Raw genomic sequence first — 25,583 nt, 5'->3', positions numbered from 1 at the left:
CAGTTAATGATATATTTTACTGAAAAAGTCACTTTTTCTTAATTTTTTCTGTTTCTCATATAATAATCGTCAAGTTTAATCTGAGCTTTTATGAACATTTACATGACTAGCAAATTAAATAATGGAAAATACTTGATTTTGACTGAATACAGAGGATAAATCACTTAAAAAAGGTTAAATAGAAAGAAAAAATCATTTGGGAACTGACACAAAAGTCACGGCTGGGTCTTTATGGGCTAAAATCCATGCTATAAAGACGCTATTGGATCATTACTGAATGAATGAGAACTGAGGGGCATGACGCAATGCTGTCAAAAACAGTTTCTCTCACCTTTGGAATCCCTGGGTGGATGGTTTCTGTGTGGAACGGTGCCAGCGGGGAAGACCCATTCATATCGTTCATAGCAGTCGTTCACAGACTGACTGAAACAGAGAGAGGAGGAAGGATCCGGGAATGCCTTTCGCTCCTCCAAAGTTACAGTGAAAGTTGATGTGGCGGCAGGAATGTGTGTCATTTCTGTCTCAGTCTTTGTCCGCGGTGGCCTGCATACCTAAGGGACTCCCTCTCCGGTTATCTCCTGTCCCAGTTGAAGTCGAAACTCCGCACTCATTCTCTCATTTCACTACATGGAATGCACTGGACTTTATCCGACCTCATGCACGGGTAAGTATCAACTCAACAGACACATTCTTAAACAAAGAAATAACAGATAAATGCACATATACATAAACTCATGTCACTTTGCATATGCCAGCAGATATGTTCACCTGAGAATGGATTGTTATGACATTAGATCTTGATTTGTTGCATGTCTGTGAGGAAGACTATTATTATCTATTGGAAAGTGAGGAAGCTCAGTTGTTTCAGACTGGAAAACAGGCTCAAGGAGGTCTAAATGGAGAGGCAGTTGCAACTTTATAAAAGCTGGACAGTAGACCCAAAGACCCATGGTCACCATTGACCCATGAGGACCCAGTGTGACTTTTGTGGCAGTTACCAAATGAATTTTTCTCTCTATTTAACCTTTCCTAAGTGATTTATCACCATTTGTTATAATATTATCCTCTGAATTTTGCATTTTTTCCATTGCAAATCATGTGTTTTCCTATATTTAATTGAATGATCATGTATATTTTCATAAAAGCTCAGAGTAAAGTCAAAGTTTATTATATCAAAACAGAAAAAAAAACTAAAGAAATAATGACTTTTTCAGTAAAACATATCATTAACTGAACATAAACCCAATGTATCCATCCACTATCACTGATCCAACTCCATGGGTTTTACTGGTGAATCAATGTTGTAGAAGATGACAGTGTTTCCACAGTAACTATAGGGCCTCTGAACGTCCAAATGGGTCATATCTGATGACCATGAAAAGATGACAAACTGTATTTTACACCAATTATTTACATGTATTAATAGAATTAGTGGATCAACAGTTTAGAGCAATAGATGCTTTTGGGTGACAGTGGATTTTTGGGTCTTATGGGTTAAAATCATCACAGCCTTATTAACAATGGGAACACCCAGGATGCAATGGGCTATTGTTAATCTAAGATGATGGCCTGAAGGAATCAAATGAAGAGTTGTTGTTGGATTATATAAAGATGGTACTGGTGAGAGATGGTAAATGGGTCTGCTCTGCTCCCCATGCACCCCATTGTTTTTCTTTTACTCTTAGTCTGTACTTTTATCATATATTTGGTTTTTATTGCATTTATTCTTAATTTATATCAACTAATCAGATGTTGATTTGTGTAGTCTGCAAAATGTGTTTTACACACCCCAAAATATTCATCCAGACCTACACCTTCAGATTTAACAGCATGTTTTATCCAAGTGCAATACAGGTACTGAACACAGTATAGTGACAATACCTTAAATAAGGATATGCATTTAACATATATCCTCAGTGTTCAGCCAGGGACGAAGTGCAATATATTTATCTCTTCTGTTTCTTGGTTGGCTGACATGCTTGTTTTTTATTCTCTCTCTCTCTCTCTCTCTCTCTCTCTCTCTCTCTCTATATATATATATATATATATATATATATATATATATATATATATATATATATATATTTATTTATTTATTTATTTATTTATTTATTTACAGTTTTCTTTTTAACTGTTTTGCATATGCACCACTAGAAAGTTGTCTCTTAATTGCATTGTACATATGTATAATGACAATAAAGGCATTCTATTCTATTCTATTCTATTCTATTCTATTCTATTCTGTTCTATTCTATTCTAAATAATACCTCAGTCCTAATTAGCCTGTTTCCAGCCCTCTCTCCAAAACTCACTCAAAATAAAACATTTCACAAGATAAACGATCTGAATTTTTGGTGAATTCTTTAGATGTTCAACTAAGTGACAACATGTTATCTTTTGTATCAACTCTCAGTTTTGCTGTACCTCTTCAACTCTCTGAACTTTATCTCTCAGTCAGCGTTCCTCTCCATAAACCACAGGTAGTCTCGTTGCATTTTTTGCTGAAAGTTGATTATTAACGTCGCCCAAACCAGATAAAGAAAGCATCCAGAGGGGGATTTCTTTTTAGATAGACATGTACTATGAGTTTAAGCATGTCTCTGTCTGATTTAAAGTGTCACACTTTTGACTGAAGGATTTCCTCAGGGTAGAGATTTATTTGGCAAAAAATTAAATGATACTGGCAAGGGATATTGAAACAGTAACTGGAGTTGCATGTTTCCTCCATTACTTTCTGTTATATTACAAAACAGTTCATTTCCTGAGGATACAGATGAACTGCTCTGAACTGCTACAGCTGTTTGTATTGTCTTTTTTCAGCATGCAAGTGACGACAACAATCATTTGTAAACTTCAGACAAGGCCTATATTTACACACCTTGTGCCGTGTCAGAGGGTTAGACTTGCTCTGGAGGACAGACACTGAAGTGAGTCATTCTCTTGTGTATAAACAGTTGCTCATGGTTCAGACTATACACACCAATCCATACACTGCAAAAAAAAAACCTTAGATTTAGAAGTGTTAGATAATTTGTCTTGTTTTAAGAGTTAATTTCTTATTTTCTTGTTATTTCTTATTTTAAGTGTTCATATACTCCATTTGTGGTATTGTAGTTTTATTCTTACCATTGTTGGTATGTAATTATTATAATGTAAGTTGATGGTTAACTGTTACCTGTGGTAATACCACCAGGGATGTACTTTGTTTCGATTTTTCATACACATTTTGGTTATATTCTCCACGAAAGTGAAAATTTTTAGCTTTTTGCATTAAACAATTGGAAACTGCAGAATGCAACAGTTTTTTTTAGATACTTTAAAAAAAAAAAAAATTATAAATAAACCTGTAAAACTTTTGTCCCCTACAGAGGACAAAAATGCATTGCTGTGTCCCAGGAGGATATAATGTAAATACTGTTGAATGACTTTATTCCAATTTGCTAGGGGCCTGTTTTGTTCATTGCTTTGGCTTGCAGTGCAAGGACAGGAGTGCACTGCAAAAATCTAAATCTTAATAAATGTATTTTTCTCATTTCTAGTCAAAATATCTCATCACACTTAAAATAAGACATAATCACCAAGATAATTTTCACTTGTTCCATTGGCAGATTTATTTATTTATTTTTATAATTCAAGATTTTTTTTGCTTGATTCAAGCAAAACATAATCTGCCAATGGAACAAGTGAAAATTATCTTGGTAAGATTTCTTGAAATAAGATTTTCAAGATCTATTGTCTAAAAATAAGTTCTTATATTTCACTGAAAAGTTACTCTTTAGGTGATTATGTCTTATTTTAAGTGTGATGAGATATTTTGACTAGAAATGAGAAAAATACACTTGGTAAAATTTAGATTTTTGCAGTATGAGTATTTAAAACGTTATCATGTTGTTATTTATGATGAGAATGGGGGTAGGATTAAATAAGTTTTCTTCTTCCCACTCCTTTTACAAGTGTAAATGAATGATTTTGGAATTTTGAGCTTGCATGCATTCTGTAAATGCTCAAAATAAACAAATAAATGATTGAATGAATGAATGAATGAATGAATGAATACATTTGTACACATGCTTATTTCTAGATTGAACAATCTTAATTCCAAAAATCTTGTCAAGTGAAATTATCTTGCTGCATGGACAGATATTTCATTTGTTTTTAGTAGCTTTTTAATCAGATTTTGTGTTTTTATCTTGTTTTTACACACCCATTTTTTGCAGTGTGCTTGTGTTTTTTGCATGTGATGGCGGTGATCTGTTTGCCTCACGCGTGTGCCATGTGCGTATGAGTCCAGTAAGTCCTTGTGAGATGATGAACCTGAAATTCTCTTTCTGTCATTGTGTAGTATTGAACAACTGGTTGAACCAAGGCGTGATAACCATGGGAAAAGGAGCAGGAAGGCAGCCCGTTGGACTGGTAGAGTCAGCTCACACAAAGCTGTCAGAGGAAGTGAGCAGCTACTGTACCCAATGAGACTAACAACGCACCAGCACAGACCTGGTGGACTGGACATGTCAGACTGTGTGGGTAACAGATATGATGTTTTAGGCATCAGAGTGGGAATTGTACTAATAAAGCATCAAACTGCTGTGTGTTTGTTTTGGTGTTTGGGTGGAGCGGGTCAGGTTCTGTTCCTGTGAATGGAATGAGTTTCGATGCAGGTCATTGTGCGCATGTGTTTGATTTGAGGATTGTACTGTTTGGCTGGTTTTTCTTCCATGCTTTTTGTGTATTAAATAGTAAAGCTTCAGCTGAAACTTGTGCTGCACGTCACCTGTGATTAGCGCTGTTGAGATGAAACCCTGTGGAATGCAGAAAGGAATCTAAACGTAACTGACCATTTTCTCTGTATTTGTTTTTTTCACTGAGGATTATTTTCCAGACGAACACAAAAACAACCAACACTTACAGGTTACATTTGAGGAATTATAATTACGAGGCCCTTTTGTGTGTGACTTAACCAATAATCATAATATTACTTTTAAAGACAAACACAGAATAGGAAATATGTCCGAATGTTTTATTTGACTGAAAGCCAGGGAAGAACTGAGGCGTGATCCAGTAATGTTTTTTCTGCAGCTCTGGCCCTAAACTGGTCCCAAATTATTTAATAACAGAGTGAACATCAACACTACAAAAAAATCCAAATCTTGCCAAGTGAATTTTTCTCATTTCTAGTCAAAATATCTCATCACACTTAAAATAAGACATAATCACCTAAAGAGTAACTTTTCAGTGAGATATAAGAACTTAGTTTTAGACAATAGATCTTGAAAATCTCATTTCAAGAAATCTTACCAAGATAATTTTCACTTGTTCCACTGGCAGATTTTTTTTTTTTTTTTTTTTTTTTTTTTTTTTGCTTGAATTAAGCAACAAAACCTTGAATTAAGCAAAAAAAAAAAAAAAATCTGCCAATGGAACAAGTGAAAACTATCTTGGTAAGATTTCTTGAGATGGGATTTTCAAGATCTATTGTCTAAAAATAAGTTCTTATATCTCACTGAAAAGTTACTCTTTAGGTGATTATGTCTTATTTTAAGTGTGATGAGATATTTTGACTGGAAATGAGAAAAATACACTTGGTAAAATTTAGATGTTTTTAGTGAACACTGCATAAATGCACACACACACTTTCAATACAAAATAAGTAATGTTTACAAAATAGTCTGTTTCACATATTTGTGTAAAACTGTTTCAGGTGGCATTTCAGATTTGCGTCATCAGAGACACTGGGGCTTCAGTTATGTTTTTATTGTCACTTAGTAAATCTAGGGTCATATCTTTTGGCTCTAAATGATTCTATAAAGTCAGGCTGTCACTTTTCAATCAGGAGTCTTTTTTTTTTTTTTTTACAATGAAAACAACTTACTGTGTGTCTTTAAAGCATATCCAAACAAATCAGATTGGAAAACATTTAAAATTTACTACTGTATTTATTTTTTGACAACACACTTCATGACCCTTTCACAATAAGTCACTGGCCCACTTTTGGGTCAGGATCCACCTGTTGAGAAATGAGATACAATGACATGCTGAAAGTTTTATTCCAACACTTCTCTCTGCTATTCTAAACAATATAGACTAAAAATAACAAATATAGTGCAAAATTTAAATATTTTCCAAGAAATGAGTGAATAAAATCTATTCCGCTGTGTAAACTGACAGTTTCTTTTCACTACAGTACTTGTCTTTTCCAACTTCAAAAAGTCCAACTATCTAACATCTGTTTTGCATGTGTGAGATTAGACACCTTTCCTCTTTCCAACTGCTGGCATGATTAAATCAATGATTGTCCCACGTTTCATGTGAAAGGTGTGTCAGTAAACAATTGAGACAGGAATTCACTTTGAGTTAAAATTCCACATGGACAGCTGCTGTTTACACATCTTTCACTCTTAAAGCTGGTCGGTACACTAACTGTGTGAGACTAGGTAATGTAGAGGACACTTCTATTATTTCACCTATAGATAGGCCCACATTTATTCCTCATTGTTGCCACTTCAGGCAAAATAGCAATCACTGAACCAACAAAATTGAGTCATAAGTCGTCAGTTTTCACACACTGAATTTCTCATTGACCATATGTCCTAGAACCACATAAACACTGAAGGTTCTTGCAATAACTGCAATATTTTCTGATCTATTTTTCTTTTAAAATGGTTTTAATAGTACAGAAATGTGAATAAGCAAAAAATAACGCTAATAAACATTAATATACATTGGTAAATAAATATTTAAGAAGATAGAAGAAAACACAGTTTCGCAATTATGAATATGAAACTTTGCAAATCATAACTTTCCATTTATAATTTCAATCTTTGAAAAACAAGTATACATCAACCAAAGCTCAGACCTACATGATAACGTTATCCACAAAACCCATACAAAGGTGGCCATGGTTTACAGTAATTTCCAGTGAGGAAAAATTACAGAATTACAGTCTCAGCATGTTAATCACTACTCAGTAAATGGAATTTTTTGAAAAAATAAAGAAAGCGTGAATTCAAATCCTAGTTTAGCCTATTCCAAATCTTTTTTTTTTTTTTTTTTTTTTAAAGAAAGAATATCTAGACTCTTTAGAATATGAAACACCTGTTAAAACTTTTTTTTTACAAGTGAGGATAGAGAGCATTTAAGAAACAACTACATAAAACTTAAACAATGTTATTAATGTACCTTTCCTTAAAATATATATGTTTTTTTTTTAATCTGTTTATTTTTATTCTATGAAGGTACTAAGGGCAAAGCCACATGTTTACAAACCACCCAGCAGAGAGCTCTGAGCCAACACATTGCTTACAAGCTGCAGTTAAAAAAAACAAAAAACAACGAAGTAGACAAAGCCATCACTTGAAAAGGAAAACAGGACTAATAAATAAGATATAAAACCTAATGTACATAGTTTTATGTTGATACTGATGTTATTTACAGCTTTACCAATATATTATTATTATTATTATTATTATTATTATTATTATTATTATTATTATTATTATTATTATGTAGATTGTAACCTGAAGTAATAAACCCTGATTTGCACTCTCCGGTACAGTAGGTGGCGGTATGCACTTTATAATGTTGGTTGTAATCCGCCATTAAAATAAGAGAAGAAGAAGGCGAACGCATCACTTGTGTAATGTAATGTTTAAATAAGCAAGGTTATCATCGCAGAAGCGCAAGAGGACAGAATGAATAGGATTTGACTAGAATAAGTTGTCATCTCATTTCGGCGTGAAAACGACACCGGCTGCCTGTTGTCTTCTTCGGTGGTATGTGTTTGTTACCGATTAACCGGCATTTAGCTTAAGCCGAGCTAGTATGCTAACGTATGCTACTGGAGCCGCATGACAGAGGAGGTCAAACCGAACTCCATCCGAAAAGTTCACTTTAATAATTTAAACTCTAGTATCAGACCAGACAGTCATTTAAACCGGTGAGGCTGTTTATATTTTATTTTATTATCTTAAAAATGTCAAAACGGGGCGTTGAAAGTAGAAATACCACGTAAGCTGAGGTCTTGGGGCACATTTTTTGATGTAGTTGCAGAATAGTTTTCTACGTTGATGTTGAACTAAACCAGGTGATTATGTGGACGGACTTTGGTGGATACTTCACTGTACTGAGGCGTCCATACGAATACATGTTTAAATAACGTGGACATAAAGGTGTAAAACATTAACCGACATGTGACAGATAAAGCGAGGCTTTCTCTGTTGTTTGGCCCAAGGTCGCGATGAGGGTCCCGGGTATCCTCATATCAACCCTCCGAAGCTTCAGCCTGCCGACCCCCGGAGCTGGTCTGGTCCGAACCCGGATGCTGGGCTCCTTCACCAGGTAGGTTCAGTCCAGCATGTCCCGGCTTCTGTTGGAACTATAAATGTGTCCAGGATAGTCCAACAGGATGCTTTTACCCATAAGTGATAAACTGATCAAGAACTAGTGTATTTTCACTCTTTTTATTTTTTTCATTTCAGGCTCTTTCAAACTTGTTACTTATCTGAAATAGAAATTTGAAGAAGTTACACCTTCAGTAAATACTTTCAAACTTAATTTTCACTAACTCTAATATTTAATTTTAATATATGATCTCTTTATCAGTTTGGACTGTTATTGGACAACATGACTTTTTTTTTTTGTTTTGTTATTTCAGCTTTTATATTTGTTATTGCAAGTATATGTCTCCTTTTGATATATTAAGTAAAAGGAAAAAATGTACATTTATTTTCACTATTATTATTATTATGGCATTTCACATCAACAGCCTTCTAACAACTAGAAACATAACCCCACTTCATCTTCATAGAGAGATGATCACCCAAAAGCTCCACAAACTAATCCTAAATATAAATTTTGATGGTAATAAAACCTTTCTTGACATAGAGAACTGGTTGCGGACCCCACCAAACCACTCCTCAGAGTTCATAACCTAACTAGAATGCAGTGGACACAGGCAAACAGACTATTACTGGGAGTCCCAGTCCCAGGGGGTTACATCACAATCCTTTAAGCAGGAGAAGCTTTCACTGGCAGGAGCAATGGCAAGAACTTGGAGGTGTGAAAATGACCATGTAGTAGTTGGACTGACTGAAATGTTAAGAAGTGTGAAAACTCAGCTGTAATGCTTTTGTGCCAAGGTGTTTGTCAGCTCGGTGCAAAGTAGGTTGGAAGTCATATTTGTGCAAACTGGTTAGTTTTTACAGTCTGCTGACAGCTGTCAGGTCAAAGTCCACCTCCCCACATTAGACCGTCTCAACTCTGCAAGAGGATATTATAAGGTAATAAACAGAAAACATCTCCCTTTTTTAAACAGGTGTATGTCCTCAAAAAGAAAAATGGACCATCTTGAGAGGACAGCAAGTAACTACAGACAAAATGTAAGTTGATAGTTTTGCTGCATAATCTGTTACCTGCTTTACTTTTTAACCCTATTAAACACAAGTTCATTCCATTTGTTTGGTGACACAGGCTCTGTATCCAGCTGAAGTATGTGGCATGATAAATGAGTCAGAGACAGTGAAACGACTGAGAATAGCCGTACACCCAGACTTCAGCTTTAAAGCAGGACAGTGGTGAGTAGATGATCACATTTACACCTAATAACTAATGCAGCGTGGCTGTGGGTCGCAGGGTTGGCTTCAATGTGTTAATATAATCATAGCAATACAAAAACAATAGTGGGAAATAATTGAAGTAAATGTGTAACATCTGCTCCTTTTGTCACTTAGCCTGTCAACATGACCAAAAAAATCAGATAATTGTAATAATGAAATCTAACGCATTTACATGCACATAAGAAATGTGATAATTGAAAAACACTGGTTTAGACGTTCCAGTCCATTACTGGATTTCTTTTGGAGTACGTACATACGTAGTGATGGTAGACTTAAACTTCCTGTTATTGTCTTCCGCTCACTTTTGACTACATATCTTCCATTTCTCTGTGATTTTAATTGTGTTTACACAAATGCAGACGTAAAAGAATGAAATAAGTCAGATTAACCTGTATATATGTGGGAAGACATCGGAGGATTGGGGAGAAATCTAGGTGTGTTAATCCAAGTTCTCATAATCAGAAGTGCTGTTATCTGAGGAAACATGTCAGATTATCCTGTTTACATGATCACTTGAATAATCTGACAACTCCAGAAATCGGATAATGATCAGAGTATTGGTGTACATGTAAACAGGCTCATTGACTACATCTATTTGTACAAAATTGTATTGGTCTACTCTTATTCTGAAAGAGACTAAATTCCTAACAAGGTGTTTCTATGGCCAATGAAAATGAATATTCCACTTGCATTCCTTTTACACATGCATATAGGTTTTTTTCAGAGTTCTCTGCTGGTGGCAGAGGTTCCACTGTGTACCACTTTTATTCCTTCAAACAGTTTCTTGATATAGCCACTTTTTAATATTTATTTATATCCACAAACTTGATACCTTCTCTCTTAATATTTAAAAGTAGGTGTTTTGTTTTGGGGGGGTTTTCCGGCATTTTCTGCTGACCTGGAATGTGTGCTTTTCCTTGGAGCATCCATTTGTACCTGAGAGGATTCTGGTCTCTTCACAGCACAAAGTAACCAGTGGCCATGTGTCACAATCTGCAGTAAAAAAAAATGCTAATTTTTAATGAATTGTAAGACTCATCATAATAGTAGAATAATATTGACATATCCTTGGTCTTAAATACTCCATTTGTAAAAGAACGAAATAAGAATATACAAACAGAATATGTTGTTTACATGTCATCTGTCAAATTCACTACATAGTCATTTCAGACCAATGACCTGAGTCGCTGCCCTATTATTATTATTATTATTATTATTATTATTATTATTATTATTATTATTATTATTATTATGTTGAAGCATAGATGTCTGCCGTCTCATGCTTTTCATGATAAAAAGTTTAACTTCACTCACCAGAGGATTCTGAAAATGACTACAAAGTTGGAAACAGGATGAGCTTGTGGGGATCAGAGTCTGTGATCCTCTATCACACAGATGTCTCTGAACTACTCCTGTCTCACATCTAGACCTACGTATTCAATTATCCAGAACCATATGAGTCTGTGAAAGGATTAGTTTGAGTTTTTGTACTAGTTTTACCACCTGAGAAAGTCTTGCCTGAAATCAGTATTCCTCTAAGAGTGTGTTGCGTTATTCTTACCATCACTCAGTCTTTTCTCACGGGACAATGATGCCCTGAAGCCTCTTAAGTCTACCAGGGTTGACTGAGAAAAAGAGGAATTGTGGTGTTTTGTCACTGTGGTGTTTGAAAATGTGATTTCAGATTCAAACGGACAAACAAATGAACTAACTGAACTGAGACAAAGGTCTTACAAGGGTAGATCTCTGCACCTGTGAGTATGGGTACTACAGAATAGAGGGATTAAAAAGGCTTTAGGTCTGATTGAAGGATGGGTAGACTGAACACCTCTGATTAGAGCTGGTGAATTTAATGACAGAGTTGTATTAAAAGAATGCTAAAAATATGATGACATCATTCTCACAATGGGAAAGCAAAACAACACCTATCGCCTATAAATGCTTTTTTTTTTTTTTTTTTTTTTTTTTTACTACATGTTTTTCAGCTTTTTTATGTCACACTCAGCATTGACTCACACTCAGCATTGATGTGTTTCACCACAATTGCGTCATCATTCCATTTACAAGTAATTAGCTCCCAGGCTTTAGCTCAGTCATCACCCCTTACACTCCCTATGCTCTGTCTTTGTCCAAACACGATCACCTCTTCCTCCAAAGAGCCAGTCTTCAAACAGTAGTTCACAAACCACTGGAAGACCCTCACACTGGCTCAGTTCACATACACTCTATGTTACAGTAACATGAGTTCTAGTTGTGTCTAACCAGTTTACTTCAAATCATAGGAGTACATCGTCACTTAATAGGTATGCAAACAGAAAAGGAAAAGTACTCAAAGCAACTTTTCAGTCCTCTCATAATGGCTGCAGTAAATATAGTTTCCACAGGGAGGCATCATTGTCATAATAATTGCTTTGCTGTTGTTATTTTGTTTCTGTAAAGTAAAAAAAATACTTTCGACTTGACAAGGGGTGTATTATTGATTTAAAGGTATTTGGTAAATAAAAATGATCCAGATAGTTTGTAAGCTCCTCTCCTTGTAGATATGGGTGTGTATACTTTTAGTAAGGTATCTGTTAGTATTGAAACAGCTCAACAATTCTGACTCGTACACAACAGTAATAAATGTTAAACTTCATCTGACTCTGCTTTAACCATAATAAAAAGTAAAGCCCTTCACAAAATATCCTTTAGTGCTTCTGTCAGTCTGCACTGCCAACAGTAATTAGTGTACCGTGCACTTGCAGTATACGTACACAAGCCCATACTGTGGGTGGGCGGTGGTGTGATATAAAACCGGCAGCCAGTTGCCCTGCAGCGCGGGTAATGAATGTAAATGGATGGAAATCTTTCAGTTTCAGTGTTTCTGAGAAAAAAGGACTGTTAAGTTGTTCATCTCCAGGTGGGAGAGGAGGTGGAGAAGAAGAAGAAGAGGTGGGTGGAACATATGTGTGCGCCTTCACAGCGGTTCCATATTTATGATGCTTCAGAGGGCTGTGGAGTCAGTGTTTCTCTCTCTGGTGTAACAGTGGGTCATTGTTTTAGTGGAGCATCGGCCCAATAGTGGAGAATTTCTGTTTTCTACTGCGCCTGCTCTGCTGTGCTGGTGATAGACAGATGGAGCCATGTCAAGTATAAAACTCAAACACAACATTTAAGAAAAAAAACAACTTTACATCTGGTTTGGTTTTGTTTCCCTCTGGTTTCTAGAACTAGCGGCTGTGTTCACTGAGGTTAAAGGGCACCACACTACCTTTATTCACGATATAACCTTTAGATCTGCATGTTCTTTTCTCTTGAATTAGATGTTTAGAAATCAGAAGTGTCAGCCCTGTTTCATGCTCGAATAACACGATGCATGTGTGAATCACATGGATCTCTGTGGTCGTGGCTTTTAACAGTGTTCCTGTTGTTGTATAATACAATATAGAGCTCCATCCTGAGACCGTTTAATCACATTTTGTGAGAGCTGAACAAAATTTTACAGGCAGGAGCAGCAGTGCATCTTATGTTTGGTCAGCCTCTCTTTGGTGTCAATGAAATCAGCTCTGAATAAATTTTTCTAGACAGGTTCATTCAGACATTCCTTCCGTGCCACTACAGTTCATATACAGTACTTAGTCTTAGGCACCTTTAGCTTTGAAATGAGCAGACATTAATCACTCATTCTCTTTTCTTCAGATACAAGAAAATATAGGAAATATGTGCACAACCTTAAAAGATGCACAAACAACTGAACTAAATGTGTTCTAAAGGTTAAAGTGACTATTTATGTGACCTCTGACGCCATGACAAGAAGCACCACAAACAGTTAGAAACATCTGACGTGTGTTGAATGAAACCTTGTATAAAACATCAGAAAATCAATGCAGTGAATCTCATATTGTCTGAATAAAAGGGTTAAAGACATGTTAAGTACAAAGGGAGGTCCCACTAAATACAACCACTTTGGTTTATAGAAGCTGTTTTTCACTGAACCTTTAGTTTTTACTGCTGTACATACTTCACATATATCGGATTGTATCTTAAAGGGGTCATATTGTGCTAAACCCACTTTTATTAGTCTTTGGTTCATTTGTTTGTGTATTTGGACCCTAATAGTTCCAAAAGTTTGAATTTGAACCTTTCAGGTGCTGCAAAGCTATCTTTATATTTATTCCAGCAAAAACCGAGTGGATTTCTACAACCTGTTTTAATTCCTGTTTAATTTGTTACATCTATAACTAGTTACGTCACGACATTTGCACATATAAGGTGAAGACTGCCGATGAACATTTCTCAGAGTACGACATAGTTGTTTATCAGCAGCAGCGGTTGTAGTAAAAACTGAAAATATGTCCAAACTTCAGCCCGATTACCTAAAATGTCCAGTTTTTGGTTGAACGGTCAGAGCAGCACAACCAACAACCTGGAGGGGGTGGGGCATGAAGTGGCTCATTTGCATTTAAAGGGCCAGCGCTCAAAATGACCTTTCTGATGTCGTTACTCAGAAATAGGGTTGAAGTCCTTGGCCATACCATCTCCAAAAACAAAAGTCAAATAATGTATATTGTAGAAATCTTGAAAATTGGAGTGATGATAATGGTACTGATAATAAGAAAAAAGGAGGAGAAAGGGGGGAGGAAAGTAGGGAAGGGGGAGGAGAGGTGGAAAAAGAAAGAAAAGGCAGTCACTATTATTGTATTTGGGATTAATGATTTTGCTTTTTTTCATCTCTCCTTTCCCCTCTCCCTTCTTTCTATCCTCTCTTTTCCCTTAAGCTTCTTTCTATACCATTATTTAAAACCCTTTACTGATTTCTTGCTTTTGTATTCTTTCATCCTTAGACCCTTGCACTTACGAGACAGTCAATTTTGTTTTCATTTCCTCTTCTATCTCCACCTGAATATACCCAACTCGCACAAAATAACCATAAATAATCACACATATATATACACACACATGCACACGCACAAACACACTTGTAAATAGCCCTCTGTTTGCACCCGTCTTTGTTTTGCCTAATGTCTATGCCTTATGAACTTTTATTTTCTTTGTCTGTTTGTTTTCATTACCCCGTCACAATATTTGTGTAGCACTAAAAACTAAAAGAAAAAAAAAATAGGGTTGAAGATGGGTCTTTGGAGTTGAATTAATGAAGAATTAATGAAGAATTCAGATCCAGAAATAGCATTTACAGTTTATGTAGATCACAGGGAAGTGTTTTAAAATGCATAATTCCATTTAAAAAAAAAAAAAAAAGCAAAATATCACTCCTTTAATACAGATAGAGACTGTATGCATAAGTGTGGTCATCAGAACTTTACTAAACCAACCAAGCTAATGTTGGCCTGGACTTTTACTCAGTACTGTACATCAGGTTTAGGACTTTTCAGGCACAAAAAATGACTTTCATCATTGGACTATTGAACTCTTCTCTGAAAAAGTAGTTTCATAAGGATGATATGCATTACACAGTGCAACGATGAGGCTCAGTGATGTCTTTTTTTAATGGACAGCAGTGGAGCTGGACAGCAGAATAAGCTAAATCATGACTCACATCCACAGACAATACAAATGTAGGATGAATTCATTGCTTTTATTGTCAATACCTCAGACAGGAAAATATGAATATGTTGCCAGATTTTGTGCTGTTGCTCCAAAAATTTTTAGCATGGAGCTTCAGTGCTTCTATGGAAAAAAGTTGGTCTGGTGCCTTGGGGTGCAGGGATATTTCTAAACAACAGATGCATGTGCAGAAACGTCATTGCATTATGTGTAATTTAATCATCATGTGGCCCTCTGCGTTCTGTGTGCAGGGTGGATTTCTTCATTCCTGGGATGGAGACAGTGGGGGGTTTCTCCATGTGCTCCAACCCGGGTTTACTGCAGAGAGAGGGCGTCATTGAATTGGCTGTCAAATACACCACACACCCCCCAGCACACTGGATTCACACCATGGTGAGTGGAGCAGCGAGTATCGGAGCAACATTTATTTATTTATTTATGGCTGGCTTGATGGCGATACAGTGCACATAGATAAACTGATGGGAGAGGGAAGAGTTGCAAATATAAAGAAGGAGTACAGCAAAGAATAGAAAAGAAGCTATGGCATAGTTATATTCAAATCACATCTCAGTCTACCTCACTTAGTTTAAGTTTAGGCTTAGGACATATCTGATTCAACAAATTTAAATATTTCTCATACACGCACTCTCCCACCGTTACACACTCTTACACATACTCTTTTTCTTGTATTCTCTGTTTATATTCTTGTTGTATTGTTTTATTCCTATTGTCTTTCTTTGTTTCTTTGAGCTAATGCTGTAATGAGGTGAGATTAATTTTCTAAGCCTCTCAGGGTTTTCTGATCTCACCTGCACAAATTGTTTCTTTGTTTGTCCTAATGTTTGATTTGTTGTTGTGCAAAATAAGTAAGTAAGTAAATTAGTTAAAAAAAAAAAAAAAACTGAAGCATTTAGGAAGTAGACACAGGTACAGGTTTGATGCTGAATTACATTCTTTCCACATTAATAAAGTTATCTTTCTTCAGCTGTATTGTAAAAAAAATAATAAAATCTGTTCATATGGCTTTTATTTTATAAAATACAGTATATCTGTCCACACTAGAACACAGAAACACACACATATACACACACTGGTATAAATGGTACAAATGGGTTCACAGACTTCAGACATAGCAGACAAAGAGGCTTTTAACGTGTCAAAAAGTTGACAGCATGTTACAGATTTACAGCTAATTTACATTTGTAAGTGTCGGTTCAGGTTTTTGAAGTAGATTTGCCAAAGCATCAGTATATCTACAGCTGGCAATGCACCAACTTACACTATTGGGCCAGATCAAGCCAAAGTGTACATCAGTGACAAAAATTTAAGTTTCACCTCTCATTTCTAAGGCTCATTTTATAGCGTAAGAACTGTTGACAAAATTTCAGCATCACTTGTTGGAAAAAAAGGTTTAAAGATATAATCAATATAAAATGAAACCTTAAAAGGACTAAAACATGTAAATGCACTATTAACTTTAATAATGTTTTTTCTTGTTTGTGTAAGTGATATTTTAAGTCTGTGAATCTGTAGGAAGTAATTATTCAACAGAGGTTATGTACACTCAAATTATTTGTAAAACATGCTCTGCTTTGAGCTGTATACATCACTTCACTTGTAATATGTATGTCAAATAAAAGTTTATTAGCATATTTGTAGTGTTTTAGTTCCAGCACAGTGTTTTTTATTCTGACTACTGAACAAAGTGACAAACTGCTGTCCCCGTGTCACAGCATATTTGTGTTCATAAAAACTGATCATTTAAATATTTTTATCCAATATTAATCACAATTGTAGTTAAACATATGTTTCATTTATTATCAACTTCTCATGAGAACAGCCTGTTTGGTACATTTGCATAAAGAGAAAAAATAAGTGATGTTCATTTTGAGTCCCTGTGTCACGCAGCAGTAATTTAAGTATTTGTACACTAGCATTTTCTTTCTGTAAATTGTAACGTGTCATGTGAAAGCACTTACTGAGGCCTATTCATACATGTATTAAACATGTAGATAAGTTATTTAGTTTTCAACACAGCTTATTGAACATGAAATGTGTCCCCTGTTGATCTGGCCCATTATGATTTGCATGTTTCATCTGTATAGGTTTATTATACAAGTAAAACAATATGTGGGAATCAGGGAGTGACCCCATCATTTTCTAATTTTAAAGTTTAAAGTATGTGAAGTTTCACTTTTGTTTCACGCTAGCGTTGGTTATGTTAGTTATAGACCGTACCCCCAGGTATATAACTGCTGCCCCCACCCCCCACCCCCAAAAAAAACAACCCCCCCCCCAGTGTTTTTTTGACAAATCACACCCTGGTTACAGATACCAATATAGTTACTATTGAGCACTAATAGAAAGTCATATATGGACTTTCATTTAATTAGTCGAGGTCTCCTCCAGTGAAAGTACCCCCCACTTCTACTGGGAGATTGATCCCCTGCATCAAGACCACAGGACTCTAACATAGCAGCAGAACCTGACAACCTTACAAATTCAAGTTGTTATTGATCCATGATAGAACATGCTAGGTACGACAGAGCCTTTGGTCCTTTTTGTATATTTGGCTACGTTCAGACTGCAGGCAAATGAGGCACAAATCAGATTTCTTTGCCCATATGTGACCTGTATCCGATCTGTTAAAGACAGTTTGAGCAGCACAAATCCGAATTTTTTTTTTTTTTCTTTCAAATCTATCCCAGTCCGCTTTTATATGTGGTCCTAAATCTGATACGTATCCAATATTTTACGATGTGACTTCAGTCTGAACGGCCAGGTCACATTTATCCAACCTTTACTTCATTGAAATTCAACAAACATCACAATTCTGCGTCCCTGGAGTGTTACTTGCATGGTCACGTATTATGTCAGGACCTCTTTTGCACATACAGGTCACTTCAGGGTCGCATTCAGTTCATACTCAAAACTGATAGAAGCCCCATTTAATGTGTAATATGAACGAACACACAAAAAAATTGGATTTCACCAAAAAATCTGATTTGTGCATTAAGACCTGCTGTGTGAACGTTGTCTAAGTCACAGTGAAATGTCTCAGATCAATTACCAAATTGCAGTAGACAAAGATAACTTAAAGAAATACAAAATGCAGTTTTAAAAGATGATTATATTCATTAAGGGAAAACAGCTACCCGAACCTACACAGCCCTGTTCGAAAAAGTAATTTAATTAATTCTTTTAATGAAGTGTACAAAGCTGAAACCTTTCTGCTGTTTATCCACTTCAGCTAACAAGAAGTTGTAACTAAAGTACACTGTACATCTGTAACATTTAATTAAACCTTCCTCTTTTCCTTTACATGACTTGATTGTATTTTGTACATTTTTCTACATTCTTTCTACTTTTTACCAACTCATGAGTGAAGTGTTTAGTGTCCCTGGGCCGTGCTCATACATATTTGTACCTTATGTTTGTGAGTAGCACTGTGAATGCGAACAGTGTTTCCTTATAGTTTCTCTCTCTGCGCTCTGCATGTTTGTTTGCAGCGTCTGTGTTTGAAGAAGGGCCTTAATACCCAGCTCTGAGCGACGACACTGTGTAAATACGTAGCAGAGAGCACTATGATGTGGTTGAGTGTTCTGAGACTCGCAGCTTTCAGCTCTGGGATCGTTTGATGATCCTTTTATCTGATACAGTGCTCTGACTTCTCTCTCTGAGCAGGAATAGTGTCGGGGCTGTGATTGCAGATTAAGGGTGTGTGCGTTATCATGTGTACATGTACTCACTCATCATGCCTACAAAAGCAGATGAAGGCATATTTGCTGATACTTTCCACTTCAAAAGACCTTCTCTCTGCAACTTGTGAAGTTGTTTTCACCCACCCTGTTGTGTAGGTTTGTTCTGCATTTAGACTTTTTTTTATATTGTTTCCAGGGATACAGAATTTTTAAATTTCAGCTCCTCTGCAGATACAGAAGGCAGAGGGGTGTCTGTGTGAGACTGTAACCCACCCCTTCCAACGTCTCCACTCTCTCATTCCATTTGTGTGTGTCCTCAGTGTGCACTGGGCTCCCGTGTGGACTTGCGCGTCGGTGGAAACTTCTTCTTTGACCCCTCACCTGCTGAGCCCTCGGTGGATTTGCTGCTCGTGGCCGGTGGCGTAGGGATCAACCCTCTGTACTCCATTCTGTTGCACTCCAGTGATCTGCTGCGCCTTAACCGGACCGCCGGTGGGCAGGGCTACAACATCGGATCTGTCCATATATGTTACAGCGCCAAAAACATCCAGGAGCTGCTTTTCAAGGTGTGTTTTTGAGCGTTTCAGAGATCATTGTGAAAGATTTGCAGCCTTTTTTGGTGTTTGTTTTTTTAGCTTCTAACTTTTCCTCTGTGTGTTCAGTAGTGGAGGAAATACTCAGAGGACAGGGGTATATAGATAAACCAGGAATTCCATCTGAGATTTTTGTCCAACTGATTTCTCAGACACAATTCACCCGATTCATGTCAAATTTCACACACATGGTCTTTTCTTGTGCCTTTTTCCTCAATTTTTGCATTTTTTTTTTTTTACACATTTTTGAAAAGATTTAAAGTTCAGACTCACTTGTTCAGTTAAGTTTCACTTGTTCACATTAATACTGTGCAATAAAGTAAAATACTAGACCATAAGTGAAAGTCCTGACTAAAAAATCCTGCAGCAAAACACAGAAAAAGTGTTCAATACGTTGAGTAGCTGACTGATATTACTATCTATTAGATGATTAATACTAGAGTCATGTTAGAGGTGCTGGAGATGGACTTTTATCCAGTTTTATATCCAGGGATACCAGACAAATCCGAGGATTCAATCTGTGATTAATGGCAGAAGAAAGAAGAAAAAATAAAGTTCTGACACAAACATAAATCTTTTTTCACTTTTTGGACTTTGATTTTTGGTGACATATTGGATGACTTGAAATGGAGCCATGTGAAAAGCGTAGGGGGACAAAATTGCTATTTGGTGGAGCTGTCAGCCCACAGACATCAGTCAGCATTTTATTTTGCATTCTGGAAGGCCATGGTTCAAAGATGTCCATGATAAAATCTGAAAAATAATCTTTGTTAAAATGTGCTGAGAAAATCTACTGACTTGTTTTTAAGATGGTACTACATCTTGACGCTACACATGTAAATTGGAATCAGATCAGATTAGATTTGGCAGCGATAACTTTTTTCCATTCTTTTTTTAAACGTTGCCTTGTTGGAAATTTTGGAAATGTTTTCAGATCCTGACTTAGAACGGTCAAAATGTAATGATGTGTAGTCACTGTAATCAGGATTTCACATAAAAAAATTGGACTCCCAGACATCTGTAAAAACATTACTTTCTCTCTTATCCCTTGTGTCACGCATTCATCCAAAAGACACTTGTAATTATGGCCATGGCTCAGGAGGTAGAACGGGTTGTCCAATAACTGAAGGGGTGGCAGTTGAAATCCCGCTTTGTCCTAGTCATGTGCCGCTGTGTCCTTGAGCAAGACACTTCATCCACCTTGCCTCCATTGTCACTCACAGTGATGTATGAATGCATATGAATGTTCGGTGGTGGTTGGAGGGGCCGTATGGCGTGAATTGGCAGCCACACTTCCGTCCCCAGGGCAGCTGTGGATACAAACATAGGTTACCACCACCAGAGTGAGAATGAATGAATAATGGATCAATAATGTAAAGCAATTTGGGTGCTTTGAAAAGCGCTGTAGAAATCTAATCCATTATTATTATAAACCTCTTAGATAAATGTATCGGAGTAGAAAGTACCAAATTTGTCTGAGTTACATAATAATAGTAGAGTAGTAGTATATGGAATTCAAGTACAAACTACTTGTACTAGAGTAAAAGTAACTCTGATCACTACTGTGGTGTTCAGGTGCTGCATATGACAGACGTGGAGTTGTATAAAATAAATTAAAAATCCATTCATTTTTCCTCATCTTCAGCACTCCATCATAGAGGTGTGTCAGGAGTTCCCTGACAAGTTCTCCTGTGGTTTCCATGTCACGCAGAGCACAGATGTTGACCAACACCTCCAGCCATTTGTCAACTGTGAGTAATGCCCACAGACACACTCGCACACACTTTCACTTTTCTTTGTTGAGTGCGGATGATTGAGTGACTGTCACATCATACCACACTCTGTCTGAGTTGATTTATCAGTGTCATCATGTAGAACAGACAATCAAAGCTCTACAGTCGACAGTCAGAAGGCCGACCCCCGCCTCCATTAATGTTTTTTTCTCTTTGTCTCTCCAGGTGGGAGAATAACACCAGCTGAGCTGCAGGCTCATGTAGATCCAAAGAGGACTTTGTGTTACCTATGTGGGCCCCCACCCATGATTGAAGCCTTTTCCCAAACCCTCATGGACCTGGGGCTCCCAAAAGACAGAATCCTCTTTGAGAAGTGGTGGTAAAGCCCAGAATTCAGCGTGGTTGTCTGTTCCCAGCCCATGCTCCTTTTTGTGGTCCTCAGGGGGAGGATGTATGGGGTGTGGCAAGAATGGAAAGCAACTGAAATATTCCAACCATGTGGATATTAGTGTCAGGGCTCAAATAGATGAGGAGAATTCCACCTCCAGTCCCTCCTGCTGCAACCTGTGCCTGATCTGCAATGCACCGCTGGGACCGCCCACTCTTCAGCGAGCAGCCGACTCACAAAGACAACAGAGATGATTTTTATCATCGAAAAACAAAGACCAAGCAGACTGTAAAATCACTGACTTTAGGCAACCTCATCCTCAGATTAGTCTCACAGCAAATGTGCAACTCCGGTGTTCCCTACATGTGTTACTGACGCGTTTTGGCACAAATGTTACACATCGTCAAGTCCAATTCCATTTCCAACTTCAACATGCTCGACTGAGGTGCTTCATTAAGCATAGTGACAAGCAATGTTTTCTTTTAAGTGCAGATTTTTAGTTTTAGTCTCATCTAACATCTGTTTACACACTTACTCACCAGTGCAAATGTGTCTTAAAGGCTTTAGGACATGCTGCTGTTCGTGGATCAGTGCAAACAGTATCTGTTATTTTATACCATACAGACTTTTAATGAACTCATTTTTTTCCCAAATTCTTACAAGTATGTTATTTATACTTAATAACTCTGAACTATTTATTTACAGAATTTAAGGTTTTAAAGTTGAGCTCATGTGGGTTACATTGCAGTGATTGCTTTTCTCCTTTTACTGATATGCAAACTTCACTGAGTGTATTTTCACACATATTGGAGTGTGTTCCTGCCTGTTTTACTCCTCGACTCATGCATACAATCTGCCTCTCACATGCACATGCTACATAAACGGTTTCTCATCCCAGGGTGGAGAGAGTATCCCATGGTGCACTGTAATGGAACCTCCAGGTGGTCTCTGATTGGCTTGGATCGTTGAATATCCCTCAGAGATAGATGCAAGTTTCTTGTCGTCGTCTCTCAGTGGGGGTTATACTCATTTTTGAGTTGTTTCTCTGCTTTTTCCTGTTATGAGGAAAAGTGTTTATGCCAGTAACAGGAGATTTGAAGGAAATAAAGGAAATTGAGTCAATCTGTTTTAAACACTTTTATTGACCTCTGCTTTTATATAAAGACTTACATGTCACATTACTTACACAACACAGGTGGCCCAGGAAATAGGTAATAAATAACTGAATTCTTGTCACATTTTCTAAAGAGGACCCCCTTAAGCGGTTGGGTTTGTTCATATTAAAAGAAGGAATGTTTTCTTTTCCTTTGAGTGCTATCTACCCATGCAAATACCTTTGGGTCTATATGCAAGGAATTTAATATATCTATGTCTGACGTTTCTAGGACCCGACCAATTAAATGGAGATAAAACAAGAGTTTGCCTGTGGTGCTTACAACTTATGAAAAAAAAAAAAAATACTGATGGTAGAGTTTTCAGATGATATGACATCTGACTGCAAAGATAGATGTTTCTTAGATGAATAAATACTTTCAAATTCTAACTGATAAAAGTACATGTTACATTCTGAGTATTTGTTATTTGTGAAATAACTGAGTCGCTGGGCACTGCAGCTCATATCTGTTGACATCGACAGCTGAACAATGTTGTAGGTGTAAAGGCAGCCCCATGGATGTACAAGAAGAACATGCATGAGCAGCTGTGTGTAGGAGTGTTCATTTACACACCAGACTTCTACTACTGATATTAAAGACACTGAGCGCCCTTTGACCCGTACCCTTACACTGCAAAAAATGCCTGCTCAAAATACCATGACTTTTTTTTTTTTTTTCAGGAAACCACAAAGGGGTCATAGTCTGGAAATCCAAATGTTTCTCCTAGGGATGCACCGATACCAATATCGGGCATCGGCTCCGATACTCAGTGTGTGTACTCGTATTCGTACTCGTAAAAGTAATCTGATACAAATGCTCCGATACCACTTACAGCCGTGTGACATTCCCAGCTCAGTGTAGCAGGTATGTGACGGTGAAATAATGTGTGGGGAGTGTGAAGAGTGGAGATTTTTCAAAATAAATGATGGTGATAAAAGTAAAGCTGACTGCAAGTAACGTTACAGACAGATATAGACGCAGCGTTCTGTCTCTGCGTACATTCCATCTGTTTTCCAGGTGCTGGTGGATGCGTACCCAGACAGAGAATACCACCGGGAGTACGGAGCAGTGTGGACCGCTGCCAGCGGAAGTGAAAACAAAACTTATCACTCATTTCTCTTTTCTCTACCTGCTGAAGCTAAGCTTTTAAACTTTACTAGTGAAAACGCTGCAACATTAGTATCACATTAGTGTTGCCTCTGTCGTCTCCATGTTTATTATTACTGACTTTCTTCTTCTTTTTCTTCTCAAAAAACTTACTCTTCTTCGTGGTATTTGTCCAGTATGGTTAATTAAGAGTGGCACCCCCGGTGGATTAATTGAGAAATGTTCATTCCAACACATTAAATGTCAGTAGCAGCACTTTTTTTCCAGTCAGACTAATAACAACGACAATAAAGCACATTTACAAAAGGAACTAAGAACTGGAATGGGATTATTAAGTACTCATCGGTATTGGTACTCAGTATCAGCAAGTACTCAAATGTAAGTACTTGTGCTCGGTCTGCAAAAAAGTGGTATCTGTGCATCCCTAGTTTCTCCATATTGTATTTGATCTCCATTCTCAACAGGAAAAGGGAGGAGGACCAAAGGAAGCCAATACATTGATGGATAATACCACTGACAGCCACTGGGGGGGGGGGGGGGGGGGGGGGGGGGGGGGTGGCGGCTCCCACTGGGCATCTCTCTAAAATTTTTAAGTTTTTTTTTCCCAGAGGTCGGTATGGTTTCATTTGTTTTTATTTTTGTCTGGACTCTCCATTACCATCTTTAAATTATTGCTCCATTAATAAGATTGTAATATGGATAAAAGGCTGTAATTGTATTTATGATAGCTCACTCACTGACCATAATAGACATTTGGAGGTGCTCTTCAGTTCATAAAATGTATTTTTTCATGACTGGCCAATGAGTTACATTAAAAATGCCGTCAAATGAACAAGGTTCTGCAGATGTTGGATTATGTTTACCATCAGTAAGCTAGCATTTAGCATTATCTTAACCATCAGCCTTCTCACTCCATTGACTCCGCCCCTTTATCACATGAAGTCCCTTCTCTTCTGGACGTGCAACATGAGCGAGGCACTGTTTTGGTCCATTTTCAATTATGCCACCAGTTATATACATGATATCTGTAAATTAAAAAGATCATTTTAAAAGTCACAGGTTGTTGTAAAACTATTATAAAGGCTACACATCCAAATGTAGCATATGTGGCTTCATAATGTTATCTTACTATAGTCTGTTCAGTGCATGGACCAAAACAGTAGAGGCAATAGTTTGGAAACACATCTTGTCTTTTTTCAATTCTTATCTAGACCTGGAAATGACTAAAAATTGAACTCTGTTCTTTCCTATAATACATCTGAACCCTGATGCTTTTTCTTGGTCTTCATCATACTGGTAAATAGAGGTAAACATCTCCAAATCTAAGTGTGTAATGCTCAAAACCACAGCACATGACTAGTTTCAACCTGAAAAAAGTGAGTTAACCTTTAAACATTAAGGTAGTACATCAGTGCATGGTCCCCGATACCTTCCCCCTCTTACTCCTTATTCTTTTGTTAAATTATATAGTTTACATATAAAAATACAGTCAAACCAGAACTCCTTTTTTGTAACAGTCCAGGTATCAGAAAGCAGTAAAATACAACAGACAAAAATAATACTTAAGGCTTGGACTGGAGACTTGCTCTATTGTTGTCTTGTATAGTCCCAGTTTATACACTGCTCAAAAATTAGAGGAACACTTTGAAAACACATCAGATCAAAATGGGGGAAAAAAATCTTGGATATCTGTCATGGCATTGACTGGGTGATGTATTGGGAACAAAAAGATGCCACACACTGCAAAAATCT

General features: G+C 37.0%; 1 protein-coding gene and 1 long non-coding RNA gene across 3 annotated transcripts; both read left to right on the top strand.

Moving 5' to 3' along the window:
• The first annotated feature begins 506 nt into the window (after positions 1–506).
• On the top strand, positions 507–4,573 carry LOC115428039 (uncharacterized). Its single transcript, XR_003936579.1, has 3 exons — positions 507–664; positions 2,821–2,927; positions 4,343–4,573. It is a non-coding gene; the product is annotated as an uncharacterized LOC115428039 (long non-coding RNA).
• Positions 4,574–7,613: 3,040 nt separating this feature from the next.
• On the top strand, positions 7,614–22,692 carry oxnad1 (oxidoreductase NAD-binding domain containing 1). 2 transcript variants are annotated; one of them, XM_030147781.1, is made up of 8 exons: positions 7,614–7,769; positions 8,229–8,334; positions 9,311–9,374; positions 9,466–9,569; positions 15,407–15,548; positions 19,177–19,422; positions 21,095–21,200; positions 21,408–22,692. In XM_030147781.1, exons 2-8 carry the CDS (start codon positions 8,234–8,236, stop codon positions 21,563–21,565), a joined length of 921 nt encoding a protein of 306 aa, XP_030003641.1. In that variant the 5' UTR covers positions 7,614–7,769; positions 8,229–8,233; the 3' UTR covers positions 21,566–22,692. The 2 variants fall into 2 exon arrangements, with proteins under 2 accessions (XP_030003641.1, XP_030003640.1); XM_030147780.1 differs by having other exon boundaries at positions 8,221–8,334.
• Positions 22,693–25,583: the final 2,891 nt, after the last annotated feature.

Source organism: Sphaeramia orbicularis, chromosome 11, assembly GCF_902148855.1.
Source record: "Sphaeramia orbicularis chromosome 11, fSphaOr1.1, whole genome shotgun sequence".
Lineage (NCBI taxonomy): Eukaryota > Metazoa > Chordata > Actinopteri > Kurtiformes > Apogonidae > Sphaeramia > Sphaeramia orbicularis.
Note: the sequence above shows the minus strand (reverse complement) of the source record. Positions and strands in the feature narration are given on the sequence as shown.